This window comes from Gallinula chloropus (genome assembly GCF_964237585.1).
Source record: "Gallinula chloropus genome assembly, chromosome: 8".
In the NCBI taxonomy this organism is placed as follows: domain Eukaryota; kingdom Metazoa; phylum Chordata; class Aves; order Gruiformes; family Rallidae; genus Gallinula; species Gallinula chloropus.
In genome coordinates, this window is record NC_140093.1 from 17,944,108 (window position 1) to 17,967,869 (window position 23,762).

The 23,762-nt window shown below is 43.6% G+C and overlaps 1 protein-coding gene across 1 annotated transcript in view; it reads right to left on the minus strand.

Annotated features, from left to right (window-relative positions):
• FNDC3B (fibronectin type III domain containing 3B) overlaps positions 1 to 23,762 on the minus strand; it is a gene marked incomplete at its 3' end in the record, with an annotated part of 196,792 nt that overhangs the window by 85,822 nt on the left and 87,208 nt on the right. The window contains exons 4-5 of the mRNA XM_084267407.1: positions 9,848 to 9,924; positions 1,854 to 2,097 (exon numbers count right to left, since the gene is read on the minus strand). Of these exons, the coding sequence (XP_084123533.1) occupies positions 1,854 to 2,097; positions 9,848 to 9,924 (321 nt within the window). The remainder of the gene's footprint in view (positions 1 to 1,853; positions 2,098 to 9,847; positions 9,925 to 23,762) is intronic.

A 23,762-nucleotide genomic window follows, 5' to 3' on the forward strand; every position in this document is an offset into this window, starting at 1 on the left:
CCACTGTAAAAACTTCTGAAGTGAACAAGCATCCTATCCAGCCGCCTGAAACCCTGTTTGAAAGCTGAGATTGCCATACAGACTGTATTACAATTTTCCAAGTTGCTTCAACTAGGCAGATTTTCCTGCTACTTCAGTGTGTCTTGGCCTCATGTTTCCTTACCTTGCTACATGGCCCCTTTTGTATTCCTGCAGCATCTAGTTGCCTAAAACCAGCATGATACAAATAAACACAACTCTTGTTAAACTATGTGTCACTGTACTGCAACTGGGAACCGAAGGATTGATCCCCATCAGTACAATGGTCACTGCTTCAGTTATTCCAGTGTTACAGGTATAGGACATCTCCAAAAAGCAACTAAGGATGGGGTTTTGGGGTGGTTTAAGTTGAATCTGCTTCTTGGTTATCTCCAGGGTACAGAAATATTGAACACCTACTTACCTAGGAGCCCTACGTTTACTTTGCACACTACCATGTCTGCACGCACAACTTTGGCAAGCAGTCTGACAAACCATCCTGTTCCCTCTTAAGGGGAAATGTCCCTCTCCCACATACATGGCTGGCTACACCATCCTGCTTCCCACTTCTCCCCCTCCCAGCACAATGAAGTTAAATGTCAGCTAGAAGGGCCCACTCCTCACTAGAAAATCAGGTCTGTTGTTCAACAGAGAAGCAGCATCAACCAATCAATAGTTCCCTCTCTTTCTGCCTCTTCCTTCCCACACCAGCAGAACCTCACTTCATAGAATCATAGAATGGCATGGGTTGGAAGGGACCCCAAGGATCATAGAGCTCCAACCCCCCTGCCACAGGCAGGGACACCAACCTCCAGCCTGGATCTACACAATATTGCCCAGGGTCCCATCCAACCTGGCCTTGAACACCTCCAGGGACAGGGCATCCACCAACTCTCTGGGCAGCCCGTTCCAGCCCCTCACCACTCTCTTTGTAAAGAGCCTCCCCCTAATATCTAATCTAAACCTTCCTTCCTTTAGTTTTAATCCATTCCCCCACGTCCTGCCATTGTGTGGCTTAAACATGTTCTTCAGAACAGCTCTTAAGAGTCCAGGTAGTCCAGCAGTAACATAAAACCACGAATCCCAAACACCTTTCCAGGTGAAACATCTCAAGGAGCTTTGCTGGTTACTTTTTTGGTTAACGCCCTCTTCCAGATTACACAAAGATTTATCTCCAGGGTGGCAGAGACACAACAGCACACAGTTCAGACAGAAATATGCCCCTTTCATACCTTTTCTTGCAATTATTTACTCATGGCCTGATTAGGGTTGCCATGCTACCCTTTGGTATCGGACAACCCTTTTCAGTGACTTGCTGCACAGTCTCAACCAGAATAACAAACAGAAAATGACTGTTATTTCTTGGAAAACCACGGCTGGGGGGCAGGAGGCACAGTACAGCCAACAGGAAGTGGCATCCAGCTTTTCCCACTGGAAATGACTGCGGCAAGCCGAGCTCAGATCTAACCCTCCATCCTTGTTCCCAAACCAGGACTGATACATTTTGCCTCCGTTTTCTGTACAGTGCTGCATCTTGATGCAACAAGAGCAGCAGGCATGACTCACGTCCCTAGCTTGGAGCAAGGGATGAGACATTTTTTTCCCCACTGCATTTACAAATAAAGTTAAAATTAGGTTTGCTTCTCTGACTTAGTGTGGAAACACAGTATTAATCTGCATCGCTTTTCTGCTCTGGACATTAAAGAAGGCGGCTCCATCCACGTGGGCAAAGACATTCTACAAGTTCTCCAATTAATTTCCACTCTTGGTTTCGCTAGTCCTTAAAACTTGGTGAACACAGGTGTGAATATACTGGTACCTTCCTTCCAGCTCACCTTGTTCTCCATATATTGTAGGGGGAAGATGATGCTGTGGGAAAAACTGCGGTGGCATGTCCCCAGGTCCAGTGACAGGAGGATAAAAAGCCGTATGAGAGTTGTGAATGAAATGGGGATGGTGTGTCAGGTACGGAGGTAAGTGATGGGTTGGAGAGATGGCCGAAGGATAGCTAGGAGGATAACACTCTGGAGACTGGGGGGTAACCACCACCCTCCGAACGCCGGTGTTGTCTTCTATCACCTGGAAGGGAAGGCAGGGAAATGAACATGTTACACAGCATCCGAACCAAATGTATTTTTAAACCAGCACTGTTTACGGTTTGTTCTCCCATCAGCAAGTGGCCAGCCCCCAGGTTTAATTCATGAGCACGTTTCTAAAATTAATACCAGCAGAAGCAATCATGGTGGTGATGTGGCTTTTCCTGGCGACTCAGATAACCACACTAATCACTGGGAGACTTGCTGCTGCTAGCGATAACTATGTGGGTAAGAGGCAAAATAAATAACCTGCACTTAGGGAGTATAACAATTGAAGAAAGGAACACAGTGCACCAAAATAAGAGTACTCATCAGGACCAACCTCACCTTCCGCACATAGAATTCCTACCACTCGTTTGAGCAGTGCTCAGGGTGACTACAGAGTTAGTAACAGCTGGAAATCAGCTGGCACCACTGTTGCAGAGAGGCTGCATGTGTGCACAGAGACATGTACTCTGCAGCAACATGTTCTGCTGACACAAGTACATTTGCAAAAGAACTGCTCTGGTCACAAGAGGTGTCTGTCTGTTCAAGAGAAATCAGACAGCAGAAGGGGTTTTTCACTCCAGAGCTGGTCTGTCCGTCTGTGCAAATCAGCTCTGGAATATACGTAACCTGGCCCCAAATGCCACAGTCAAAGCATGTAGAAACAGACATAGGAAGGTGGAAATATGCTGAGGCTGAAAAACGTTTCTTCAGCTTATAACTTTTCCAGAGCTATATATCTGGAGAACAGTCAATCAGCCAAATTCCAGGTCAGATTTAGGAGCCAAGCTTTTCTTGAAGCTTATTCAAAAAACTCCTGCCATTTCTGCAACTTCTAACTACAAGCGTGCAAGAGCAAGCACTATCCCTTCGATTGTGTACACTGACATGCCTCAGGCAGAAAAGCACCAAGGAAGCACAGTTTAGTTTTGTACAACAAACAGTCTGTTAAAACCCTCCTTTTTTTCTTAACGGAGGATGCAGATGGAATCCTGTGTGATGAATGTGCTGCATGAGGCAAGAGGATGAGCACTGAGGGCACCTGCCACAAGATGCAGCCGTCCTCAGCTGACTGTCACCAACATTAGCTGGAGTCATTTTCCCTCCCCAGCAGCAGCATCAGCAGAAGACACTCTGCTGTGGATCCCCACGCTCCAGCGACTCGTCACATCACAGTGCCTTCGCCTAAACCACAGAGATGAACCTGCTGCTGCTGATTCGGTTGCAGTGACAAGCTGAGTCCAAGAGGCAATGCCCACAGCCCCAAGCAGCAATGTTCCAGTAAACATGAGTCCAGGGATCAGCTGAGCACGTTATCACAGGGTACAATTTAACTATTATTAGCTGACCGACTTCCTTCCTTAGGCCACGCGTGTCTGAGGTTAGATGAATTTACGCCTATTAGCTACGGGCTGTGACCTCAGACATGGACAATTCCTGTGCACTGGTTGGCCTACAGAAGAAAATTTTCTGTGGAAAGTTAATTCACTAACTTTTAATCGATGTTTTACATTAAAACAACGTGTTGCTTGCTATGCTGAGTAACCAGAGTAGGAATTGTTTAGCTTAACGTACTCGATCCCAACCTCGGAGTTACAACCTCAGCCAGCAATTTGTCATCTGCTAGCTTTACATTTCAAAGGCTTTACAGAGACCTCAAAAGACAGCTGAACCTCAGAGATTTATGTTATCACATCGGCATAACTGCTGCATTTTCAGGCCTCTCATTTCTGCTACCGGTTCTATTCAACCTCTGCAGCATCTCCTATCCTGGGGCCAGGTCTGAAACCCACACCCCAAAACCTGGAGCAAAGAAAACCCTGACCAGATCAGCGCTAAATAGAAAGTGAAAATTACTCTTTTCAGACTGCGTGCAGATGTTGGACTTGACTCTCATAGGACCTGGCTCACGCTCTTCCTTGAGACAGCAAGTTCTTACATCTTGACAGAGAAAGGTTTTCATCAGTGCTTTAGCTAGCCCGAGCCTCAAAGAGAACTTCAGCCTTCTGGGGGGTACAAGCTCCTATCGGTGCACCTAGACCAGACCACACACGTATTCTGTGTCCTAGTGAAAAATGAGGATGTTAAAGAACAGATATAGACAGAAAGTTTGCACTCTGTAGCAGCACACGTTGTAAAGTTATCAAGTTACCAGGATTTCTCTTTCTGAACCCTCTTCTAGAGCCCTGGGAGGAAAGCTCCGAGTTCTTTCAAAGACCTTTTTGATGAAGTTATCCTGCTAGATCCAACTATAAAATACTAGCAGTAGCAAGAGAACAGCCAGAGATGGGGGATGAGCCAACCTTCCAAATGACTTTCATCAAAAAGCTAAGAGGCTAACATTAATATCTTTTATTTGCCTCCTCCCAGGCCACGCTGACAGCATTCTTGTTACCTCATGTCCCCAACATTCCAAATGAATGCAGAAGCACAGGGGACCCTCCAAAAAACGATGTTATTTCTCTATCCTCCCTAAATAAGGAATTCTAGATGTATACGTAATCTTTAAACATGCTCTTCTGTCCTTAACAGATTGTACAGCTAGTAATTCAATGTATTATGTGTTAAGTGCACTACAGAGCTACAAACAGGTTAAGACTGTAGGTATCTCTTGATGTGTAAAACCTGCAGTGGGTAAATTATCTTAGTGCCATTGTGGGACCAATTGACAAAAGAGGGAGTAAATTAGTTTTGATCCATTAAGGTAAATCACATCACTTAGCAGAGGTTAAATTTAGCTGTTTAAAGAAGAAATCTGCAATTCTTTGCACGTGCTTCAAGAGCTGTTTGTCATGAAGATCATAAACTCATCAGGAAACAGGCTGCCTGCTGAACTGCCTCTACTTTAATGCCCAGAAGGAACAAAACCCTAATCCCAGTTGAGGTCTCTGGATGCAACTGGAATATTAAAAGTAATTGCTACTACTAATTTTAGCATTTTATATTTACAGAAAAGAAGCATCTCTGGTCACCTGGCACCTAGAGAGAAGCGTTCATCGCTCAGCCACTAGGTAAAGTGTCTTTGGCTGCTATTGTTTGTGCCTGCTGGTGTAGCTGACATCCCGCCTCGGTAACAATATTATTATAGCACAGCTCTGTGTGGGGTTTTTTTCTCTTCCATATTTTAAGGAGCTTAATTGCTGAGCGAGGTAGGTAGATGATCCTTCAGGAGAGCCTGGATGAACATTACTCACACACAATAAAACTGCCTCCCTCATCCATTGCCATGTTTTGGTAATACCATTTTAGCTGTTATTTGTTACACATTAGAGATATTACCAGAGCAATGCAACACAGCCTAACTAGAGATAATTCATGTAACTCAGAGTACATCACTGCTCCACCTTCTCTTATTTTTCTCCACTGAAATTTAATTCTACACCCCCAGGAAAAGGCCATGGAGGGTAATTTTGCAGAGGTTAACTGCACTTGTATTTTGGAAGTTCCAGTTAAAGCAATACAACCACTCTCATTCTGCAGCACGCATTTACTTAATGGGTATAATATGGCAATATGGAATTAATTTCCACTTGTTTTCCACAAAAAGTTTTTGTATTTCACTTAAACTTCATGTGCTAAATCCAGGAAGGACATCTGGAGTAGGGCCACTGGGTGGGCCACGACCAATACTTCGGGAATTTCATAAACTAAATTTGAAGCTTCATTCATAAATCAATCTGTACCAGAACACAGTACAGAATGAGCTCACCCGCAAGGAACTTGGATGTCAACATTTTATTTATTCACTTAATTTATTAAGGATGCCAATCCAAGTTCATGCCAGCCCTGGCAAGTCTGCAACGCTATCTTTGCCATCCACTGCGTATTAAACCTCTACCTTGAACCTGGAAAATAGGCAGACGAACACCTAGAGTGCTGGCAAGAGTGTCGGGGTATTTTAAATCTAGAATGATACGGATCTTCAGGGCCAATGCTTGTGAACTTAAGAGGATCAACACTTTACAGCTTGCTCCATGTCAGTAAGAGATCTGGCTTGCTCCATGTCAGTACGGAACCTGCACAGCTTTCCCTGTGGTCAGAGTGTTAGGGAAGATCACCCTGTTCAAAGATGACTCGATCGATCGCTGTCTCCAAAACGTGCAGAGAAGCTCCGTGATCAGCAAGTCACACAAAACCAGAGTCTGTGGCTAAAAGCTTTTTCTAGCCAAACGTGGTTTTGGAGAGCTCCTCTTGCAGGGTAGAGGACATACCCAAGACCAAAAACTGGATTCCCAAGGATGTGATGGATTTTCTACCACTTTAAACACAATTTAAAGACTTTTCTCTCTCTAGAAGTTATGCTTTAGTTCTGCCAAATGCTGTGTCCTGCTGCAGGAATACCACACCGCCGGACTGCGACAGGGGTTGCTTAGTTCTGACTGTACTACCACAACCTCCTGACAACAGCAGTCTTATCAGAGCTGTGCATACTTCACGCTCTGACCAGTAAATCAGTCCTTCAGCCTTAAAATTTCTGTTGCAGAGACACATATGAACAACTCTGTAAATAAAAGCAAAGATGGTGTTTCATGCCAAGTTTTCATGTCCAACTACACGCGAGTAATTCCTCAAACTCCAGTGGAATTGCTCCAGATTTATTTCAGAGCACAGTCCTCAGCCAATAGCCCTAAGCAAACAAGTTCATGACCGTACTATTTGGTATTTCCATTTTGCTAGTTCTCCTCATTAAAATGCCCCAAATCCTCCTTCCCTCCTCCCAAACATACACCGTGAAAAGCAGAAGCAACCATCCACGAGTATATCCCCAAATTTCATAGCTTGGCATCCAAATCATGATCTTTAATCTTCAGATTATGATGACACCAGAGAGTCCAAGCACTCTGGGAGCCAGGAGGCGGCACTGAGTCACAGATCCCACAGGCACATAGCTTCTGGTGGACATGGGCATTGTCTCAGCCTGTCCCATGGGACTCATGCAGTGAGGAAGCAGCTCCATCCACAGCTTGAGCCAGGATGGACATTAACAGCTGGTGCCTGACTCCTGGTAAGCTACAGGAGATGCTCCTTTCTCCTTCAACATCAACAGTTATAACCAAAGCTGTTGGTTTTGCAAGCATTTACTATGAATTACTCTACCATGCCACCTTCCACAACTAGCTTTCTCAGTAGCAGTACTGACCAAGAGCACAGCCAGGAACTTTTCCTCTCTTTCATATTTAACTAACCCTTGGCCAACAAAGAATTGCAGAGACATGAACTCTGATCTGATAGCTCCTATCTGCCAGAGGGGCCCAGAGGTTTGTCTGCCGAAGAGGTTTTGTCTGCAAAATAACCAGCAAAATAACCGGGTCTTAAATACCTCCAGAGAAAGAGACTGCACCCCCCCCACCCCACTCCCCCAGGCAGCCTGTCCCAGGGCTCTGTCACACTCACTGTGAAAAGTTCTCCCACATATTGGTGTGGAACTTCCTGTGCTCCAACTTGAGGCCATCGCCCCTTGTCCTGTCCCCACAGACACTGAAAAGGGGCTGGCCATTCCCCCTGCATCCCATACTTCAGATATTTAATGTATTGAACTGCTCACTGAAAGCAAAACCATAGCATAGAAGGTCTGATCCAGTGGTGTGGATTTCTCTTCTATTATTTTCCTGGATTTTTTCCCACCTTGGCTAAGCCTCATCATTGGGAGCATCTCCTCAAAATCTCAAACCTGGCTTCTAGTCACAACTAATATGGGCCTTGAAGTCCAGAAATAGAGTCTAGCTCTTTTTCTGCTGCTTCCAGTGGAGCTGCTCTTGCAGGGCACGTCACCTCCTGCCAAGTTGTTGCTGATCATTTTCACATCACCAAAGAGGTAACGAAGCATCATTTTAATCCAGGGTTGCAATCACCAGATAACAAATGTAATATTTAAGGCTAATACTCCCAGCTCCAAGAGGCTTGGCATAACAAAATGAAGAACCATTTCATGCCTTTTTTTCTTAATAGGCACTGTTACTTCTCTGTAGGGGTATCTGCTTTCTGCCTTCTGAGATGCACACTTCAAACCAAAAATCAAATATATTATAGGCCCTATCTCAGAGTGCATTCACTCTCTTTATGGCCCTTCCCTTGCTTTCTAAATTTGTGTTCCTCATCATTTATCATAAACCAGAGCTTTTAACAACAAGGCAATAGGCAAAAGCAAGAGCAAGTAAGGCAGAGGCATGTATTACAATTTGATTACGGCACACTTTCAACTGCTATTTAACATGAAGCAGTCTGAAAGGCAAGAGGCTCTCTCACCACACAGAATGCACACCCTCCTTCCAAAAAGCACTGAATACAGCGTTTTCCCCTAAAACTTCACAATCTATTTCCAGCTCCTTGGAAAATTTCATCAGAAGAGGGTTTTTGGTTGGGTTGTTTTGGTTAAGGAACTACTTAAAGGCTCCTTTAGTGGAATTATGACAGTGCCCCACAAAAAGCATTAATGAGGAACTGGGTTCAGACAGATGGAATCAAATGACTTTCATCACTCATGTTTGGAAAGCACTGCAGTTATCCCCAGCCATTTGCCTTAGTGCAGGGGCTGCCAGGTATAACCAGTTTAATAACAACGAGGTGTTAAAGTTATTTCAAAGGTTGGGCAAACCTTTTCTCAAATTCCTCTGAGGTTTGTTAAATTAGGTGGGTGCCTGAGGACTATTGAAGAGCGCTGCATCGCTGTCCCAAAGCGTATCCCAAGCACCCACCTTGGGATGCTTGAGGAGCAGGAGGAAGCTGGGCCACCCTGTGTGCCCTCCCTCCTAGGCTGGCCAGCAACATCCCCCGTACTTGTGGCACGTTTTCACTCTGTCCAGAAGTTAAAATACCACAGAGTGATTGCAGTGTTTTGTGGGATTTAAGTATGACGCCATCCACAAGTTCTCAGAATTACACAAGCTCACATGTTTCCCAGGGAGGGGAGGGATTTCCAGGACCTCATCCATTTTCTGATTAACAACATGTCAAAACATACATATCAGAAGTTCCTAAGCTATTCATCAAGGATATATGAAATACTCTGTATACTTTAAATGAAGCATTCAGTCCAGTCCAGCTCGCAATAAAAGCCCTGAAATTATTGGATTTATTGTATTCTTCACAGCCATTCTGCCTTACATCAGTCTTTTTTTTTTCCTTCTTCCTTCCTTGAAAACAAGTCTAATCTTTGCAGAAGACAGAAGGAACATAATCAATCTGGTCATCTGAAGTGGTTATTTACACAGAGGAGCAGTAGCTGTTCAAGAGTTCCAAAACTTAACAGCTTTGTGAAAAGCTTTTTCCACAAATAGATAATTAAATCACATTTATTCCTGAAAACAACCCAAAACCCCTAGCTCTTTATACGCTGCAGGATGCCTGCTGCAGAGATACTGAGCATCTGCAACACCCTTTATAGCTACAGTGGCCCCTCCTCTCACTTTCACCTGCCTCCTACCCCTTCTGACTGCTGTCTTAGAACTTAAGGCATGACCTAAGATGGACTTCTCTCCTCCTTGCAGAGGGGAAAAAGTTGTCCATGCACACTCAGTATGACAGCACAGCTTTCACTAGTGTCTCAAATACCACCTGGTAAACATAACCACATGTGAAGATGCACACGCATACTCACTTGTGCAAACATGTGTCAGTGAAGAGGAGCAGGAAAAGAGTTCATTACCATTTTCATTAATACTTTGAAATTAAACTTCAACCCAGTAGACTGCTCTATGTGGATCAATGCCATTGCTTTTACATACATTTTAGTTCTTCAAGAAGCATACCTGTGAGATATAACCGGGAGGCACGTGAATAGGGGGGATGGATCCATTGGGTGACACCATGGGAACCTCTGCTGGTCCTAGAAGGAAGAGAGAAAGAAGATATGAGTTTCTTCAGTCAAAGAAGAAAAGGCACAATTGCTCAGAAAAGGCTAAAAATAGCTTGATTTTTGGAGCCTGCAATAACAGAATGAGCAGCTCCACTAATTTCTGGTATATGGAAAATGTCTTGTGCCATCATTCTGAGAATAAGATCATTGTTCAATGACTTTACCATATATTCTGTTGAAATAATATTTTCATCATAAAACAGCTAAAACATAGACTTTATATTACCCACTGATCAACTTATACAGCATTAAGCAGTAACACAATACGTCCTTTAGCAGCCCACAATTCCTATATTGAAATCTGGTTAAGTTATTCTTGTCGAAGGCATGGGAGCAGAGAACAAAGCAGAAACTGTGCAGCCTGGAATTAGGCAGCTCCCAAGGAAAGCGTCCAATTGTAAGGGGGGAAAAAAATCCACATATGTGAAAAACTATCTATCTATTTAAGAATGCACAAAGACCAAATTCATTATCTCAGCTATTCAGACTAACCTTGGAATGTGGTTATACAAGCAAGAAGCTTATGGTTTCCACTCTGAAATCCAGCCCTGAACATGCAAGTTGAATTTTAAGGCACAGAGTACAAGTATAACAAAGCAAGTGCCATAACCGTTCGGCTTTTACAAACAGAGCCTCACAGCTAAAAGAAGTCTAGATAAAATGGAAATAGTTCATTTGATTCAGCTATTAAAATGGGGAACATCCCACGGAACACTCAAGGCCCCCAAGCATCAGACAGATGTGTGCAATGAGTTTACTACTTCGAAAAGGAAAAGCTCATTTCATTACATTTCCTTATTGCATATTAAAACACTCACACCAACCTGCCCATCAGCCCATTTGCCGTGGGATAAGAAATGCTCATGGTCAAAACTCTTGTGAAGAGCTCCCAGAGAACTGTGCTCTGTATTGCAAAGGCAATGTCAGCTTTGACTCACAACACAAAAGGTAACTTCCTAAAGGGAGGAAGCCATCTACCACCTCCAAACCATATCACATCCTAGATAAGAGAGCTTAACAATAAAACAGATGAAGGACTCAGACACAGAGGGGATGCAATGGCCTTCAGGAGCAACTGCCCCTTAAGTTTAGGCAGATCTAACAAATTTCGCAGAAACCAAGTAAGCCACGGTCTGGTATCAGCAGAACCCAGCCCACATTGAAGCATCAAAAAGTCATCCTCTATCCACATACATTTTATACACCTCTAGGCTGCTTATCCCGCAACAAGCAGGACTTCCCAGCCTCCCAAAATCCAAGCTACACACAGGAATCTGTCCAAGTTATTTATATCTCCTCTGATCTTGGTTTGTTTCCTCTATCAAGCTATTTATAGTCTAATCAGCACATAAGGTTTTAAATAGTCACATCTAGATTTGAGATACTGTAATTTATCATAAAACTTATTAAGCATGTGGAAACTCCTAAATTTAAATGAAAAGAAGTAATTTTAGGTGTCTGGTTCTGCCACCCTTCTCATTTCCTTCAACTACATAAGAAACTTTACCTATACCACAGCCCCAGAAAGAAAAAATAAGTCTTCATTACTTCTTACTCAGCTCATATGGGTGTCCCCCCAAACCTTGTCCTATCACCTTTTCAACATACTTTGTCCCTCCAGATAGCAAAACATTTGTGTGTGAATAAAGAAAACCCTAAAAATCCCCATAAGCCATTACTGGGGGGAGAATGGGGCTGTCATCTGAACAGCTCAATTTAAACCCCTCAGAAATACAAAGGGACAACCTGTTCAGAAAGAACTTTACAGAAATATTGTTGGAGTAAATGTGTTTTCCCTACCAAAAAAATAAAGCTCTCTGCAAATTTCTTCTGAGGAATACGGGGGTTTATTTCTCCCTCAATCTGCTTTAGTCTACATATGCTGCCAAGTTTCACTCCACAGTAAGCTGGCCAGAGTGTCTATACGTATCAGCCAATACCAGTAAACACACGTATTAGGTAAAATGAATAGTCACTTAAATGTGACTCATTCCTTGTCAGTGACTTCTCAAACCTGAAAAAACTGCAAGAAAAAGTCGTTATAAAATGAAAAAATCCACCATTTAAGCAGATGATTATTTCAATGTTACATGTAAACGTTGCTTAAATAGAATAAAGCTTTAATATTTAGCCTGCCTTGGCTGTCTACTCACAGTTGCATCAGCCCTACGCCATCTTTCTCAAAAATAGGTACTCTGACTTGGAAATATACCAAAAAAAGGGATCAGTTTGAGAGTTTCTGCATACAGACCAGGCAGCCTCCATAAGACAACTGAGAAACACTTGCATGCCTCATATCTGTTCTCCTAAACCTTGTGCCAATTGCTCATATGGAGCAGCGATCTACTCGCAGGAAGAAATCAAACTCCCACACCGATACTGTTGACTGTAACACTTCCAGTCCAATAAACCCCCCCCCCAAACTGTGTTTTATCATCAAAACGTGCTCTGCACAAGACGATTCTTAACCTTGGGTATGACCCACAAACTGTTAAAGTCGTTTGGGTAACAGGTTTTAGGAGAATGACAGCCTGGTGATTTGCAGCTAGATTTTGTTTCCAGTGCTTTGATTTCAAGGCTAGCCAAATGACTTTAGCATACATTATTTCATCTCTCTCATCACCAGTACCAAAACAACTTCAAGTGGTAGTGAGTAAAATACAGACCCAACTCCGCAGCACGATGAGTCCCAGGATTTATTAAAGACTATTCTTGCAGTGAAACCACTCCACAATTCATGCTAAAACAAAATCACACCTTTTGGGGTTGGGTTTGGAGTATTTTTGGTCATGTCAGATAAGTCTGAGCTGTTGAAAAGCAGACCTTTAGAGAAGGATGCTCTTCAGCTGCTTGCGCACACGGGTTGGAGATAAGTAATGTGTCCTCTAGAGGAACAGAACTCTGCAGATTTTAATTGAAGCTCATTGCACAATAGCAAACTTAATTTAAATGGGAAAAAGTCTGTTCCAACATGGATGCTGTATGCTGAGAGGAGCTTACTTCAATACTCTTTGAACCTGTTAACTAAACCCAGGCTGTCTCCTGAGCTCATAATGAAACTGAACCAGAAGAGCACTGGCCACCTCTGCTGACAGAGCAAGAATCCAAATTCCACCCCAAGCTCTGACATCGTAAGGACAGAGCACCTTCATCAGCTTCTGGGGGGCTGCCCAAAACAATCCAAAACACAAGAGCAAGGAAATGATTCCTGTCCTTTGAAATGAGGAAAAGCAGAGGAGCCACAGGGTGAAGGCACCATAGTCCGTCAGCCAGGCAGGTGACAGACCACACTTGACCCTACCAGCAAGAGCACAAAGTCTTCCTATTTCCAACACATGTTAATAATTAAGGGACAGTAAAAGAAGCAACTCAGTCTCACATTGTGGCAGAGCTAATTAACAGCTTGACACCCCAGTAAGAGCCTGTCTTCCTCTTCCAAGCCACATGCTCCCTCCTTTGTGCCGCGCCGTTAGTTCTCTGACGGTGTGCAAGCTAATTATCTTAACCACTTTAGATAGCCAAAAAGGTTTTTGCAGATCCATAGCCTTTCTAAAAAAAAAAACCCTGCACACACAGCCTAACAAAACTGACCATTTACTCCATTCCTCCTCATACCATGGTATATCACATGAAGCTGCAGGCTAAAGCAAGTCTCCCTCCCATCCCTGCCTCCCACCTCTTCTGCCAAGAGGATGCTTCTGTCACGGGGAGATTGTCAGATCTCTTGGACATTTATTCCATCAGGAATAACGTCACAATGTGCTTGAGAAACTTCTGACCCAAGTATGCTTTCTTCTTGTTCCTGAGTGACCTTTTACACATGCACTCAAGATCACTGTAGTTTAATTAAGGTTTTTTTCCTTACAGAAGCCAAAATTCAGCATTTCAGTCCCTCCAGCTATAACAATGCATCCTTTCCATTTCTTGCTTTCCACATAGTATTACAGGGCAGAGATGTAATTTTACTACACTATTTTCCTCTCAATCCTTACAGCATGTTGCTTTCCTCCCTTTATTACTGATATATGTCCACTGTAATTTCCACTTCCAGCTCCAGCACACGGGCGTGTGTTTTACTCCACGTTTCCACTAACAGCTTAGTGCAGCTTACAACTGAGAGTAAACCCTACCTAACTTCGGTATCAAGTTCCCATTCTGAGACCAGTTGTTGAAAACTCCCCAATTCATGAATTTCTCAGCCCTGTTCCTAGCAAACATGTACCAACTTCCTGCTTCACTCCACAGTACCTGTATTCAGCAGGGCAACAATACGAAATTTAGTGATTTAGGCACCATATACTAAGTCTGTGCATTTTAATAACGAGACCCTACTGCATTAACTAAGTAGAAAGCGAAATCCAGCCAGGTAAATGCATTACATTTTATAAAGCTTAACAATTATAAGCAATCCATGAAAAAAAACCATTATGCCTCCCTCTGATTCACAACAAAACCAGGATCACATCTTTCACACAGGGCACTGCTGCAGAAGTGAACCTATGGAGCAAGAGATGTGACCAAACGAAAAGGGAAGATAATTAAAGGGCAAATTGGCCTGCTTTGCTAAAACAAATGACCCAGGGCTTGCTGACCTTGGCCAGGACCCAAGGGTTTGCATTTTCACATGGATGAGCAGCTGTTGCGGAACAATTTCCTCAATAAAATAAGCACAAACAGGCTCCCTGTTGCTGTCAGGCACACGTGTCTCCTCCCTGTGCTTGATTCTTCTCAAAGCAGCTTATGGACCAAACAAGGTGATGACAAGGAAAACAAAGCAAACAAAAACCCAATCCTGGATTCTTCCATCATCTTCCTTCCTTCACAGCAGAGGTGTGGGGAGTGTGTCTGTCTTTGCCTTTTGGCCACAGCCTAAACCTGCTTGTTGGCACAAGGTAACATGAATGCAGACCACTTCATAAATACCCGTAAAGCAGGCTGTGCAGAGCTTTCACATATAAATACCACCACAGTTGGGAGGTGGGATCTCTCCTAGACAGGAGCTAATTCAGGTGCTGATTAGTTCTGCTCATGTATGGTAAAAGGCAGAGGAAGAGTCAACTCCCAGCTGTCCTTGAGTTACTTACACGTCAAGATCCACATACTTTGTCCTTAGAGGAGCGTAAAATTGTAATTAAAGTAACTCCACGTTAAGAGGAAGAAGGAGGAGAGGCTTTTCTAGTACTAAGTGCTTGTGGGGGTAAAATAACAGCTTAAAAAAAATACCCTTGGAGAGGTCTGAAATGCCAGGAAAAAAGTCCCACCTACACTACACTCAACTTGCTACAGGTGGGGTTGCAAAAGGCACAAAAATAACATTATTGCTACAGCTTATCAAGGCAGGGGTCATACAGGGCCACAGGGTCAGTGAAAGCATCCAGCACTTAGCCATCCCCACAGTACCAGCTCGTGCCTGAAGGGCAGCAGCATACAGTACGTTTTATACTGCTTGTGCATTACATATTTATCCACTTTTTGAAGACAATCTCTCCTGCACATAAGGATGTGAACAAAAGGTTACCTACCACACGTCCATTCACATTGTGGGGCACCTCAGCTGTTCATTCTCTATTCACGCTTTGGTAGCATGAAGTAATTCCTCCACTTTATAAGAGCAGTACTAAAGAGTTACCCAAACCCTCCAGTTCAATAGAAAAGGCTCCAGAATTTCAAATGATCGTGGATCTGGCATCAAATGCCTACCAAAGTGCCAATCCAACAGCCAAAAAAAGTACCAGCCTGAAGACACCAGCACGGTTTAACCACTGAGCACAGACACCTCAATCTGTGCAGGCAACCTGGGGCTTGGAAATTGGAGATCAAAGCACCTCTGACACAGGTAAAATGTCTGTCAAACTCCTTTGCATCTCCCATGACTGCCTTACATAGTGTTTTCAGTTATACATCAGAAGTTACAATTTCTACCAGTCCTTTACCCTCCAGATTATTGAGTTAATCTGTCCTGTGCATTTAAAAAAGTAATTCAGGTTATACAGGAAGACATTGATCTCTCCACATTTTGGTGCATTTTACCACTATTAACGTTTGACTGCAAATCACAAGCACCTGAATGACAGGGTAGGTACCAGGACCTTACAGCCCCAACCCTACAAAAACATCCAGACCCCAGTCTGGGGCTGACTGATGTTTCCAACTTGTGCAGACAAACTCACTCAACCAAACATCAAATCCAAACAGCCAGAAATCTGTGCCAAACCCATCAAGCAGACAGCTTCTGGAGCATTTTCTGGCTTATTTAGATGATGGTACCTTTGCTGTTTACACTGGAGACTCTCAAAAACGTTGTATTTTACCTGTGTTTGCTACCTGAGCTGCTACGCATCGCAGGAGGCTCAAGGACATTCCATTTGTAGTTTAAGGACAGCACTCTGTGCTTTCATACAAGAAACTCCTGCCCGGCAGTGTGCTCTTTTACAATGTGTCTCCCACATGTTGCATTCTGGTTTGGGGCATATTCTAGAAATAATACAGTAACTCATAAAAACAGGAAATGAACTGAAATGTATCAGTAGCACTGAAGATGGCCCCGTCCAAAGCTACTGCAGTGCTTCAAGCTGTACTGCTGCATTGGAATCTGAAGGGGAAGCCAAGTTAAATGTTCATTTTTATCCTCTGCAGAAATGCAAATACATTTTCACACATCAAAAGTTTCTCATTTCAAACATTAAGGGCACTGCCTTTTGAGATGCTTCTCCTGAGAGGGTGAGGAACTGTCCCACTCCTCGTGCAGGACCTCACATTCCATCCTGCACGGAGGTTTTTGAGTTCATCACACAATGCTAATTTAGTGAGCAGAGGAGAGTCCAGAGAAGGTCAATAGGTTGTTTCAATAGCCTGGCATAACATCCCATTGTACATCACCAGCTTCTCCTCCTGCCATGGGCTGGAAGGAGAGCAGGAAGCTCCCAGGTCCCACAGCAGAGGGCTGTCCTGCGCCTGGGACAGAGCACTGCAACCTCCACCTGTAGCAGGAATGATTAACCCCACACATTACACGAAACTTGGACAACATAAAGCTGACTGAAGTATTTAGAAAAGATTACACAAATAGACATACTCCAGTGAATGGAGATGGATGAGATGGAGTCTTCAGGTCTCTTGCTGGTCTACGTTCTCAGGTGGGTTTGGTTGTTCTTTTCAAACAGGCCCATATACCACTCTTCCAGATTTTCAACTGATGGGCAACATTCTGGAGTGGAACATTTTCTTGTTGTTGCTTTGAATAGAATCAGAGCCTTTTGCTGCCCTAATCTGAACAAACAAGTTGGATTCTTCTGCTAAAATAAACCTTTTCTGGTGGTTGGCTCATCAGTCGCTACTGCAAAAACGCTTGCAAAGAGTATGTTGCAACACTTCAAGCATTGAAAATAAGCATACTCCCATGGCAATTCACCAGATGGGCTACAGATTGTAAATCATAGATGTCTAGACTAAAACACAAGAGACAAACATCTGTCTAAAATCAGTTGACTTGAATGGCAAATACTGTTTAATAAATTAGGACTACGTTGGAAACAAAAAAGACCAACCAACTACGCTGAAAACATCTGAAATTAATCCATTAGCACACAAGCCACAACAGAATAGCCTGAAACTGGAGAGACATTCATTTCACAATGATCATTAGCCCAAGATGACATCCTGACATCTGAAGCAGGAGCACAAAAGCATTTCTGTGACCCAGCACCACGGTACCCCACAAGGACTCACGAATCCATCCCCAGAACATCTGGCTGGAGCAGGGTTGTTATTCTCCTCGCTTCACAAGTGATACTGTGGGACAAAGGAACGAAATGCCTGATGCAGGGTCATGCAGGAAGCTTGTGGGAATGTAACTGGACACAAATCCAGAACAGACTTTAGGTCATAAGACAATACTTAAGCCTGAATAAATCTTCAGGCTGTTAAAGACTGGTAGGTTATCACGGAGAAAAGGACTGTATTTTGGGAAAAAATAGGTCTTTCTCATATCTACTGACTTTTTCCCCTTTGCTTTATGACAGAAGTATGCTGCAAGTGTTCTGTGACTGAAATATAACTGTGGATGAACAGAGGGAATGGCACTACCAAGAAAGATGAGACAGAAGAGATACTGTGCAGAGATCTGCAGCCTGCCCTTTGCAGGAGGCTCCAAGAGAAAAAACGGAGACCATAAAGTTGAATTCAGAAATGGGAGAGACTCATCAACTGACTACCATTGATCCATGCAGATGATGGGAGATCTCCATCAGCATCAGGCTGGAATCAAAACACCTCACATATAAAGTGTCAATGCTGCTAGGATTAGCATCCTCCAGCTGTGCCGACAGCTCAGGAGCTGAGCTTCCCACCAGACCCAGGCACTTACCTTTAGGGGAAACAGCCATCATCACATGAGAATTACACGTGATACAACACTGATTGTCTGATATCAACAGAGGTTATTTGTAGAAAGATCAACAACAAGCTGCAAGAACACCACAAGGCTGCGAGTTCAGCTATGGACCTAATTTTGCCTTCGCAGTTATGAGACAACTTCCAACACATGGTAATGATGTAAATGCTTTTTTGGGAGCATGTGTGTAAGTGTATGAGAGTTATTTTTCCGGCACCTTTATGAAGTGCCAATTCACCTGCAGAAAGTTTTCTTCTCTGCACCAAGTTTACTCAAACAATCAGCTTTGAGCCCAACTTCCACTAAAGGCAGCAGTAATTACACAATACCAGTTTTCTGCAGCAGCAAAAGGAAATGCTCCAATTATTCATAATATAATTATTGCATTCCCATGGCAACACCAAAAGGACCGTACGATCAGCAACAGACCCCAAACCTAGCCAACAATGAAGTTACAGCGTGTTCTTTTCTACCTGCCCCAAGCTAGGCAGCAATTAGGTGATGGCTATTCTTTACCTGTCCACCCACAGCAAGAAATATCATCCAGCCAGTGAAAACTACAGCAAACTTTCAATCCCACCCACCTACTGCCAACACCGTGCCAGCAGTCATTGTGACAGGGGCTGATGAGGTTTGTTCATGACATGTTTGGATCCTGGACTTCTGTCAATCACCTAAAATTCTCTTATTTGAAGTGTTCTCATCAAAAACACAGCAATTAATATCCACCTGCCACAAACAAGCACTCTGGGTAGGGAGGAAAGCAGAGTTATCAACATCACCAGTACTCAGGTATATGCTGGGCTATTTTGTGAGGCTGTGGTAAACTGACATCTCCCTGGAGTTGAAGCACATTAGGTCTATGTATAAAACACACACATTTTAATATATATATATATTTTTTTTTCCAGTAAGTAAAGTGAATTTTGAGACCCTTCACATTTTCTGCCCCTCTGCTGGGAGTTTTATTACAGCATCACACTCACACCAGAATAACTTATAACTTGGGGGAAACGAGCAAAGTCAACATTAAGTGTGATGATTGGTGCAGTGCTCAGCAACGTGCTCAGCAAGCCCAGGGGTTTCCCAGATGAGCTTTGCTCACAGCACAGGGAGACCCATCTCCTCCTTCTTTCTCAGTGGCTCTGTAACCCCAAAGCAGCTCCTTAAGAGTTAAAAAATAAAAGACTGCGTCCTAAGTAGAGGAGCCTACACCGGAATATCCTTCATCTGAGTCGAGGAGCGCAGCAAAGCATTTCCTTTTCAAGAGGCAGCTAACAGAGCACAGCACTCCCCTCCCCAGGGAGGGCCAGCTCTATCCGAGCCTCTTCTGACTGATGTTGCTCCATCAGTATCTCCAGTGACCAAAGCTCCATGGAGTCCTCCCCAGCTAGTACTTTCCATTGCCTACCTGTCTCTGCACTGGAAATGTATCCAAATTGAGATTCTTTCCTTTAAAACTTCTGCCTGTTCATTCTTCACCCAGACCAGCAGACAGAGGAGCTTTATCATTTCCTTTCCAACAACCTTTTATGAAAGCCTCCATCCATCCCCCCTTCGCTTTGCCCCTCGGCCTCCCCCTCCACAGACCAAATCAACCCTCTTTTTCATTAGCTCTCATTTACCACCCCCAATTCTCTTTGCAGCTGCTCTCTGAACCCCTTGCAGTCCATGCCAAACGAAAAGGAGGATGCTGTAATCCCACCGCAAAGCCCAGCAGAGCCACCTGAATCCCAGTGAGGCACAAAAATCTGCTTCCATTGACTTGGGTTCCTCCTCCCCTCTACTCCAACAGACTCCTGTAGCTTCCACTACACGGTGGCTGTTGCAGTGAAGGCACTAAGTTGCTTTTTCACTGCCTGCTTCAATTTATAAACATTGAAGGTGATGGGGAAGGCTGTGACTCAACAGGTTACGTCTCAAGGGCCCCACATCCTCCTCTCCTTTTCACTTCACTTCTCAGATTTCTAAGTGAAGCCACTGCAAGGAGCATGTTAGTTGAGCTGTGTTTTAAAACATGTCTCTTGATTAACAACAGCACTACATCCTTCAAAAATTAAACCATTAATTCTTATTTTCCTATGTCGCCAGATAAACAATCCTATTCACATAGCATGACATAGCAGGGAGAATTAAGACTCTTCCTTTCCTGGATGAATTAACTGCTGATGAGAAATAAATATTGCATAATTACCTAAATTCCTCTAATTATCAAAAAACCCCACATCTAATTTAAAATTAAAATGGGATCCAGGGCCATTTCTCCACAGCACACAAGAAGCAGTCTGAATTTTCAAAGGCAATAAAGGGAGTTTCTCACAAGCCATGGCAGCAGAGACATTAATTCCCTACTTAAAGCGTTCCTCGTGCAGTTTGATAGCGATTAAATCCCCCTATCCTCCTGGGAGCAAGCGCTCCGACTGGCCATCGCTCTTCAGGGATTTAGGGTTGAGAGGCATTTAGAGGAACAACAGACGGTTTGGTATAATGTTATTTAAAAAGTTATTAAAAGAGAGTATTAACAAAGTCTTCAAACATATAAGCAGCAAGTTATGGGTACAGTCCCGCTGGAGTAACCCCATTGCTGGGGCCCTTCCCAGGCTAAGGAGGTTCCCAGAGGGATTACAGCGGCTGTGACAACTCTACCCACAGGATATGGAATTAGCAGAACGATAGCAGAGGAGAAGGCTTTCAGCCACCTTGAGATTCGAGGAATGCTCTTGATTTCCCCTTAACAACCTTCAGGTCAAAAACTATCTCCTGAATGAGTCAAATTCCTTGGGACTTCAACTCTCTTGTTGGGATTGGATGTCTCAGATCTCAGTACAGGAAGAGTCCAAATTCAGTATTACAGCACCGCTACTTACAAAGCAAGAGCAGGCAGGGCAAGGGGCAGTTAAGATAATACGTACATCTATTTATTTACTTGTTTATTTTTAAAAAATCTATACCATTCTCAAAGGTAGAAATCCGAGTCATAGCTTCATGAGCTAGCATGGGCAAGCACTGCGTGCGCCCAGACAGAAACAGGGAGCACAGCACCCTCGGCTCTATCTGTTTACAACATAAAACTATCACCTACCTTGTTTAATTTAAATCATTTTTGAGCATTTAAAAAAAAAGAAATGATTCTTCCAAGCATCTTTGTACCTAAGCAATTATCAAACATTGATGTTCTAAGGTAGACACCACCATTTCTGTCCAAAATCTCTCTCAGGTTTGAATGGTATTTCTATGCCCCAAACCCCACAGGCAGATACAACTGTGCAGCTTGTGTGTTGCACCCACAACAACAGTGCTCCTCTGTCAAAAGGAGGAAGAAATCAACAGGAATGTTCTTTCTTCTTGTCTTCTTCACTTCACCTGAGCGAACCCTGGAAGCTCCTCCGGTTTAGATAAACAGGTGACCAGTTACAACCAGCAAAAATGCACCTGAGGGTCAGATCTATACAGTACATACTGTCCCACCACTGCCTTGGAGAGGTCACCCAGCCTCCAGGTCAGCCCTGGGACTCTCGCACCATGGTCACGTTGACACTGCCTTTGGCAGACTCCGCAGCACAAGATGTTCCTCCACCCGAGCCCCTTTCCCATCCCTTCAAGCTGCTCCAAACCAAGCTGCCTGTGAGGTCAAGCAGTGAACAGCATCTTTTTTATTTCTCAACCGTTCCAGCAATCCTGCCGATCAGGCAGCACTGCCAGCAACAGTGGTGGCGATGGTGGGGCAGGAATACCTGGAGCCTGTATTGCTGCACATCCAACAGCCTTTGGCTAACAGCGAGGAAAACAACTCACTGGGTCATACGGGTTTGTGCATCAGCCCTCCCAGCACACAATTTAAAACAGAAATAAATAAATATAGGATATAATGAAAACAATTTGTCCTGGTGACTCAGAATCTCCACGGCTTGAAGAAAGCCCTGCTCCTGTAACACTGCATCATTCTGGCCTCAGATCTATTCCCATGGGTCCCAGGCTCGTGACTCAACCTTTTTCCCTTGTATTTGCTCATGCGGTTACCCACCAAGATACTACTGAAGTTTGCATGCATCACAGGCTCTGGCTAACAGCAAATCAGCAACAGAAATTCTTAGCCCCAGAGAACACGAGGAAAATTAACATTATTTTCTTTGGAGGCCTACAGAAATTACACCTCAGGAACCTTTCTGCTTGCCGACCACACCGCTTCCCACAAGCTGTTCTAACGTTAAGATTGCAACAGTGTCCAGGAACTGTTCTGGAAATATCAGGAAAAAGTCTCCTGGAGAAACACCCCGAAGTCTCAGCAGCTTTATTTGTTTGGGGTGTTGAACAGGTTAACTTCTTTGTGTTAAGCTCCAAGAAGTTTTACTCAACCGCTATCTCCTTTCTAAGGCTGCTGCTTTTATTTCAGACCTAAAAATGGGTTTCTGTCCCAGAAAGATGATGCATTCAGAAAAAAATACTTCATGTCTCAGACATGTCTTTTTTTTAATAAGCTGCTTATCTTTATTTGCAGCATCCCTGAAGACCTAATGCAGTGATTTTTTCCACAAGCAAAGAACCCAAGTTCTGACCATGAGGTCCTCACCTCCTTCCTTCATGTGGAAAAACCCAGCAGCCACTGAAGTTTATTTTACGTTGTGTACTCTCCATATCCATCTCCTGGACTCTGAATTTTATGTCCAGATTATCCCAGCCTTGGAAGGCAAGTTAGCCTTTGATTTGTAGGCAACACCACCATCTGCCATTATTTTTAGCCAGGGAAACTGAACCTCCGACGTTAAGTAATTTATGTCGAACCCCGGAACAGCCCAGCACAACAGAATTACAGTCACCTCATTTATTTACCAGGAGAAAGCTTAGCATCAAGAATTGCATCTGGCATGTAACAGCACTGCAGAACCTCTAAACCCTGTCATACATTACCCTGTAAGCTGTAATACCCCTTTTTACAAGGCAGCACAACAAAGAAGAGGAACTATCGGATACTGCCACATCAACAGCAAGAGAAAGTATCAGGAGAAGAAAGAAGTGGTGGTGATGCTCAGCTCTAACCACTAAATCACTCTCCCTCAATATCTAAGATTCAATCAGACAGATAACAATCCAGAGCCGTGGTGAAAGAAAAAAACAAAGAATTCTCTGAAAAAATGTGGTTTGTCACTGCACATTTCGTCCTGCATCTGAGTTACATTAAATCAGTGCAGTTTTCATTAGGGAAATTATCTTTGCTAAACCCGGTGCTGTGTCAGCGTAATAGAAATACTGCTCCACACCATATGTTTTAAGGTCTTACCTCTCCTTTCTCTCATTTCTGTGTGCCTGTGCATAGATATACACGTGCTTGTGCAGACTTACGTTGGCATATGTGAGAGAAAATAATTTGGAAAAATTCAGAACAGTGAAATTTTAATCCATAAATTGCTGGTCATAA